This window comes from Leuciscus leuciscus (genome assembly GCF_965113295.1).
Source record: "Leuciscus leuciscus genome assembly, chromosome: 6".
Taxonomy (NCBI): Eukaryota; Metazoa; Chordata; class Actinopteri; order Cypriniformes; family Leuciscidae; genus Leuciscus; species Leuciscus leuciscus.
Window position 1 is genome coordinate 22,164,727 of NC_138730.1, and position 7,997 is coordinate 22,172,723.

A 7,997-nucleotide genomic window follows, 5' to 3' on the forward strand; every position below is an offset into this window, starting at 1 on the left:
ATTTAGATTAAAGTATGTAAAATCTATATAAGTTGTCAGTGTAACACCAGTCTATAATAAAGTGCTACATGTGAAATGGTCAGAAATCTAGCAAAATTTGTGAAATATTATAATGAATTCACCATGAACACCTCAGATCAACCCTGCAATGACTTTTACACACAGAAATAGCCCAAACAGAATTCCTTAAAATATAATAAGATGTGTATTTTCAAACAATTTAATGAAATTGTATGTTAAATAAAAATCTATATTTACAATATAACCACTTTATTTATGAGTATATTGTGATTATTATATTGCTCCAATTACATCCCAGGATACCTCTTTGATGTAACATAGATGTAGAGGGAACATACAGATTTTGTTACATATTAAATCTCTCAAACTCAGTTAAATATGTATTTTAAAACATAAATAATCAGACTACTAATTAATTGTGTAAATTATGCTTACTGCAATTATTTAATATCTCAGTTTAATAGTCACTTATTCATCAAAGAATCCTTAAAAAAAAAAAAGCCACAACTGTTTTCAACATTGATAATAATAATGAATGTTTTTTGAGCATCAAATTAGCATATTAGAATGATTTCTGAAGGATCATGTGAAACTGAAGACTGGAGTAATGATGCTGAAAGTTCAGGTTTGCATTCACAGGGATACATTACATTTAGAAATATATTAAAATAGAAAACAGTTATTTTAAATTGTCATAATATTTAAAAATATTGTTTATTTTTGATCAAATAAATGCAGCCTTGGTGAGCATAGGATACTTTTTTTTTTAAAACACACGTTTTTACCAATCCCAAACATTAGAACAGCAGTGTGTGTGTATATATATATATATATATGAAACCATTTACTAATTATTTGGATCACTAAATGTATGACTTACTCTATTCAACCCATTTGATCAGTAGTCCTACCATTTTTATTATAAGCTTAAAGCTCTGATACTGTTCTCTATTTGATCAATATAATTCACAAGACCAGTTTACACATAATTCATGTTTGAATTTGACATCTGCAATATGTAGAACTTTCTGACAAGACTATTCTTGTAAAATAAGATGGTAATGAGTTGGATCTTTCACTCCATTCACTGTTGTGTTTATGGAAATATATACATTCTTCTGTATATTAATTAAATAATCAAATTAATCCAATATTGCTGTAATTGGCATGGCAATGTATAATAAGTTGCATTGTGAAATGAGAGGTAACCTGTGTGTCTTCTTGAATGCAAAACAAATGTCTGAAGAATGAGCACTGTTCAAATTCAGTTTATTATTTATAGTACATTCAATTCTGAAACAGTCAACCAAGCTTGTAAAACAAAGTGAAAATTTGAGCAAATTAAAAGCAATCCTACGCAGTTGTTCTTTAACCCTTTTAAAAGGGATTGGGTTCATTTTATACAGCATCAGCCGAGCCCTCTCAAACCCCCCTCCCACTGGTCAAATGGGAGTGGCCTAACACAGTCACCACAATGTGGCCTCCTCCATTAACCTCCTATTAGGGGGGACACAATTACTTCTCAGGTCATGCATTAATATGAATTGTGTGAATATTTTGAGTGCATGTGATATTTAATTCTTCAAAAAAAAAATCACCTGAAATTGCGATCACCTAATATATCCTTGCTCTGTAGAACATCTAAAATGCCATGAACCTTTTAAAATGGAATTAATCTCTCATTGAGGCTGTTATTATATATTCAGTATTAATGAAGGTTGAACAATATGCGTTGTCACATTTCAACCAGCTAATATTTCAACATACTGCTGCAACCAGAAACAGAACTGATATGCAAATTGAATCCATGAGTGTAGCCTTACATATCACTCAAGGAAATAGTCCCTGATCACACAAGAATAAGAATTTCCTCTTAACCGTCTTCAGTCCCTGAATGCAATGTGACGTTTTTTTTACCACCTCATAAAGTAATAAGCAAGATGCCTGATGTAAATCATACAGGGTAGAAATGTCTGATTTTAGCCTATCACCTACAAGGATGGAGGAAGATTGAAGGGACTAGAATGAAATCATGCCCTAGCCAAAATGCTAAGGGCAGTAAGTCAGCATTGATATATTTTCTGAGCGATAAGCATCAGCTCCTCTCAGCTCACACTGATCACTGATCAGGTCTTAAAGTGAAAATAAATTAACAAGCATTCACGCTATAGTATAAGTCAGAGCATAGTTATATAGTCTCAGTGTGAGTAAAAGGTGCTGGCACATGGAATGGCAACACTGGAGTGTGAGATAATTTTTTGTTAAATAAAAGAGGTAAATAGGGCAGAAGGTGTCCATGAGGTGCATGAGGGAGATATGGTGGCGTTTTGTTTGTAATGTGCAGTGGATGGTTGGGCTGGACAGGTGAAGTGGACGATCAGAAACGAATGAAGGTGGCATCGATCTGCCTGACATTGGGAAGCGCCAACATGATCTTGCGTCTGTATTGAGGGTCCTTCTGCAGGGGGTTTCTCTCCAGATAGACAGTCTCTAGACCTTTGGCGTTCTTGAGTTCATCCAAGTCTCCCCAGTTATCTATCTGGTTGTCATTCATCTGTATAAGAGAGAATAAGAAAACAAATTTGAAAGCTTCAAGTGTGTTAACTTTTTAGAGGAAGAAAAAAAGAAATATTAGCATAATGACAATGTATTTTTTTGTAGATATTAGAATAAACTAAAATGATAATTGTTACAAATGATAATAGCAATTTAAATTGATACTCTGGAGTACACGTTTTACATGCACTACTGTTCAAAAGTTTAAGATCGGTAAGATGTTTTGTAGTGTTTTTGAAAGTCTCTAATGCTCACCAAAGCTGAATTTACATGATCAAAAACACACCAAAAACAGTGAAATATTAATACAACTCAAGATTATTCCTATGACGAAATGAAAAGCTGAATTTTCAGCATCATTACTCAGTTTTCAGTGTCACAGGATCCATCAGAAATCATTGTAATATTCTAATTTGCTGCTCAAGAAACATTTCTTATTATCAATGTTGAAAACAGTTGTTCTGCTTAATATTTTTGTGGAAAACTTTTGATAACACTTTAGTTTAGGGTCCAATTCTGACTATTAAAGGGATACTTCACCGTTTTTTCATATTAAACTATGTTATTCCCTTAACTAAGACGAGTTGATACATACCTCTCTCGTCTCAGTGCGTGCACTAAATCCCTCTGTCTTGCGGCGAAACTTTGTTAGCCCAGTTCATTTAATATGGGCCAAGCAGAGAAGCTACCAAACACCTCCACGTTTTCCCTATTTAAATACAGTTACTCGCGAAGTGTAACTCGACCTAGGACGGTGACACAAAACAAAACGTTGCGCTTTTCTAAGCGTGTAAAATGGATAACTATTTTGTATGGCGGAATACCATAGCAAGTGCTTGTAAGCACTTCGACTTGGCGTAGTAATATCTTCACTCGTGAAAAATTCTCTCACCGGCCCCCGCTCCCTCTAGTGAAGATATTACTGCGCCAAGTCGAAGTGCTTACAAGCACTTGCTATGGTATTCCGCCATACAAAATAGTTATCCATTTTACACGCTTAGAAAAGCGCAACGTTTTGTTTTGTGTCACCGTCCTAGGTCGAGTTACACTTCGCGAGTAACTGTATTTAAATAGGGAAAACGTGGAGGTGTTTGGTAGCTTCTCTGCTTGGCCCATATTAAATGAACTGGGCTAACAAAGTTTCGCCGCAAGACAGAGGGATTTAGTGCACGCACTGAGACGAGAGAGGTATGTATCAACTCGTCTTAGTTAAGGGAATAACATAGTTTAATATGAAAAAACGGTGAAGTATCCCTTTAACTAGTTGCTTAGCAAGCATATTACTAGGAGATTGGCTGTTTATTAGTGCTTATAAAGCACATGTTAATGCCTTTATTCTCTGCATGACCATATTCTACATCCCTTAATCCAACCCAATACCTAAACTCAACAACTACCTTACTGACTATTAATAAGCAGTGATTAGGAGTTTATTGAGGCAAAAGCCATAGTTAATAGTTAGTTAATAGTGAGAATTGGACCCTAATCTAAAGTGTGACCTGACTTTTTTTCAGGCAACTTTGATGAATAGAAAGTTCATAAGACCAGCATCTATTTAAATAATAATCTTTTTTTATTACAAATGTCTTTACTGTCACTTTTGATCAATTTTACGCATCCTTGTGAGCTATAAGTAAAAGTATTGATTTCCTTTAAAATAAATCTTACTGACCTCAAACTTTTGAACAGCAGTGTATATTTGTTATGTACAAAAAGTAAACCTTTTTCTTCTTACCCAAAATTCTTTTAAATCAGTCAAATGGCTGATATTTTCAATCTTTTTTATCCTGTTTGCAGCGATGTCCAAAGTTGTTAGCTTTTTCTAAAAAAAGAAAGGGAGGAAGATGAAAGATCTGTATATTCTGGGACGGATAAAAATAAAACCACTGCTAAATGAGACGACAGATCAGAACACAAAGAAAGCCGCTGTGGAGTAAAGGTGCAGTGGAGAGGCACAGAACAAAATAGCTGGAGAAATAGGGAAATTAAGCATACTAGACAGCTTCTTATGATGACTTCCTTTATCTCGCAGTTTGCTACAGAAGTTTGTAAACCACCGCTCAGTCACAAATATTTCATGCAAGTTATTATTTCAGAGTATCTTATGGATAAATGTTGAATTGAGAGGAAAAAGTGCTGCATCCATGAACAACCATGGTAGATCTTACATTGTTCTCCAGGCCCTCCATGACTTCAATGCCATTATGACTCAAGTAAAGCTCTCGCAGGTTCACAAGATTCTGGAGTCCCTCCAACTTCGTGATGCGGTTACTCTGTTAGGCAGGAACAGATGTTTTAACATCAACGGAAATATGGCTTAAAAATAGCACTTTCTAATCGCAAACGCACCTGGATACTGAGGACCGTCAGACTGTGCAATCCATCAAGGTTCTGTAGTTGAGTGATTTTATTCGTGCCAAGGAACAAACTCTCCAAAGAACTAAGAGAATCCAGATTCTCAATAACCTAAAATGAACATACAAGTATTTACATGCATTAAATTTGAAAACACATTCACAATATGAATAGAGAAATGTTAAGTAAGCAAAGGGGAATATATATAGCATAACCGATTTGGTCTTGGATATCTCACCCGGATGCGGTTAGAGCCCAGCTCAAGCATCTGGAGGCTCATCAGCTGATCGAGGTTGGAAATGCTTGTTATCTTATTATGAAGCAAGAAGAGCTTCTTGACTTTTGTGAGACAATCCAATCCTTCAATCTTCCTCAATAAGTTGAACGATACATCTAGCTGCCTGCAAATCACGATCACAAATGAGAAAACTGTATGTAGCAAGTCTTTTAAAAGCTTATTATTTGTTCTTTGTTCTTTAAATACAAAAAAATACAAATCCAATTTTTAAAGCTCTTAGAAATGTACTCTTTGAATTTATGTTGGTTTCATATGGTTTTGAAAAATATTTCTTCTCTGTAACTCTATATATTTTTTTCTGTTTTTTCCCCTGAATGTCACTTGCACCACATGACTTTGATTTGGAGGATAACATTTAAAAAATATTAATAATCAGGTTTTTTGTTTCTTCAAAGAAAGATGTTAAACGATTATGCCAAACTACTCGAAGTTATTTTTTCAAGATTTTTATTCTCTTAATAAATCTTTTATTTCTTCAGTGTGATATCATCTGTGTCCCCCCCCAAAAATATCACAAGGAATTTGAATAAAGTAATTAAAAACATGCTCATCATATTCAAGACACTGTATGTATGAACACAAACATTCAAAAGTTCTGGGTTGGTAGTTTCTTATGCTCAACAAGGCTGCATTTATTTGATCAAAAATATAGTAAAAACAGTAATTTGTGAAATATTATTACTATTTAAAATAACCATTTCCTATTGAAATGTAATTTATTCCTGTGATGTCAGAGCTGAATTTTCAGCATCATTACTCCAGGCTTCAGTGCCATAATCCTCCAGAAATCATTATCATATGCTGATTTGCAGCTCAAGAAACATTTTCAGGATTCTTTGATGAATTTTTTGTTTGTGTTACATTATGAATGTCTTTACTGTCAATTTTATTCAACTGAATGCATCCTTCTGAATAAAAGTATTACATTAAAAAAACTGTAATACTAAACTATAAAGTCTAATAATTTCTACTGATTTCGAACAGTAACGTTTAAATAAAAAATTGTATGTACTTTAAAAAAAATTAATAGGTCTGGACAAAATAATATCTGACTTACTCAAGCTCTGTTAGGGCCTGAAGATTCTCTAGTTTACGAATCTGGTTGTCATAAAGATCAAGTTCCTTTAATGAGACGAGGCTGTCCAAGTTCTCAATCCGTTTGATGAGGTTTTGTCTGAGAGAAATTGTCTGATGGTGGAAACAAAGAAAATGACTCATTTAAGATTTGTAATTAGGCATAATTGATACTGTAAATAAATAACTGTCCACAAATCTTTATCCAGTAACTAATTCTACTACATCAATTATCTAAAGAATCAGCCTTTGATACTCTCACCTTTGCCTTCAGGAGAACCTCCAGACCCTCAATCTTTCCAATGCGACAGTGGACCAGATCCACATCCTAAATAAATAAGATGCAATGAATGTGCTAATAATAACATCATCTGTCTAAACTCTCTAAAAAACAACAACATCCTCCTCAGTCACCTCTTCATCTGGGTCTAAGGTTATGGTGTCCATGTCAACGGGTGACTCCTCAGGTACTAAAGTGGAAGGGAGAGAAGTGGTAAGGAAACCGATTTGGGGAATAAAGAACGTCTTTAATGGTTTCCCTAAAACTTCTTATAAAACCAAGGTGGGTCTCACTCACCAGTGGAAGGGGCTTGCAGAGAGTCGACCTCTCCATTGAGACTCTTCCTCTTGGTCTCATCATCACCAGATTCCTCAGACTCACCCCTCCTGTCAACTTTAAATCACAGCTTATAATAATTATTAATGATTTTAGGGCACACCCACAGTACCAACCTGCTTACAAAATACCACTGCTGTTATCTGGGTAAAAAATTATTGATGGCCCGTACTAACAAGAAAGCACTATTTCAAAGCCTCCATCTATTAAACGAGCCCATCCCACACACACACCCTCATCCCACAGCAGCAGCATGCTAGCAAACTGTGCTGATACAGCAGCTGAAAACAAATGGAGGCATCGAGAAAAGCTCGATTTGTGACGTCTGATAGCTCACATTCATGTTCTCCTACACTATCCACCCGAACAGGTGAGACTTTGACAGGTAACTTAATGCGAGCTGGTGGGCTACATTAGCTAACCAGTAAGATGTGCTGGCATTGACGCCCTGTGCACAACTACACAAACAGCCAAAAGAGGTCTGTACTAAATAATGGCTTTTAAATACACTGAAAAGAAATATCAAGAAACGAAGCAGCTTTTATCGCCATTGTATGCGCGCAGACTATAAGAGTATCTTTAGCAAGCTGTGTGATAAACGTAAACAATCACACATTGCAGTCTGAATGAATGGTAAGAGGACACTAAAATATGAACTGATTAAAAATAAAAACTCAGCGCGTGTACAAAAGCTTAGTGCAAGATGAAGAATCGCTGCTTTATGAAATGCTCCTTTGAAAAAAATCATTAAAAATAAACAAGTCCGCTCACCTTCCATCTCTTGAGGCTCTCCGACAGATAAAGTCGCCATTTTTGCTCTAAACCCGCCCACTTCACTAGATGATTGACACCTGGATCGACCAATAGAAAACATGGAGGCCGTTTCCTACGCCCGTGGACTATAAATAATTACGATTATATAATAAATTGAATGCACGACAAAACCAAACGCAAATAATGCTCTGCGATTATACATTAAGGATGATTTCGTGTTCATACCAATTTGTGCAAAGAATCCTTTACATGTATAACCTTTGTGCGATTTAAACTGTTTTATTGTCCGGCACAGATGTAAGA

General features: G+C 35.3%; 1 protein-coding gene across 1 annotated transcript; it reads right to left on the reverse strand.

Annotated features, from left to right (window-relative positions):
- Positions 1-1,273: 1,273 nt before the first annotated feature.
- On the reverse strand, positions 1,274-7,781 carry ppp1r7 (protein phosphatase 1, regulatory (inhibitor) subunit 7). Its single transcript, XM_082172184.1, has 10 exons — positions 7,692-7,781; positions 6,882-6,977; positions 6,719-6,774; positions 6,567-6,632; positions 6,288-6,418; positions 5,171-5,333; positions 4,927-5,043; positions 4,746-4,850; positions 4,313-4,399; positions 1,274-2,575 (listed from the first exon to the last, which is right to left on the reverse strand). The coding sequence occupies exons 1-10, from the start codon at positions 7,729-7,731 to the stop codon at positions 2,399-2,401; spliced, it is 1,038 nt and encodes a 345-aa protein (XP_082028310.1). The 5' UTR covers positions 7,732-7,781; the 3' UTR covers positions 1,274-2,398.
- Between the last annotated feature and the right edge of the window lie 216 nt (positions 7,782-7,997).

What these genes read in the sequence shown, in the direction of transcription:
- ppp1r7 (XM_082172184.1), bottom strand. Translation starts at nt 7,731, where the DNA reads ATGGCGACTTTATCTGTCGGAGAGCCTCAAGAGATGGAAG. An exon ending in AGGTTCTCCTGAAGGCAAAG is followed by an intron (nt 6,419 to 6,566) that starts GTGAGAGTATCA and finishes TTCCACCATCAG; the next exon opens with ACAATTTCTCTCAGACAAAA. An exon ending in TGGGCTCTAACCGCATCCGG is followed by an intron (nt 5,044 to 5,170) that starts GTGAGATATCCA and finishes TGTTCATTTTAG; the next exon opens with GTTATTGAGAATCTGGATTC.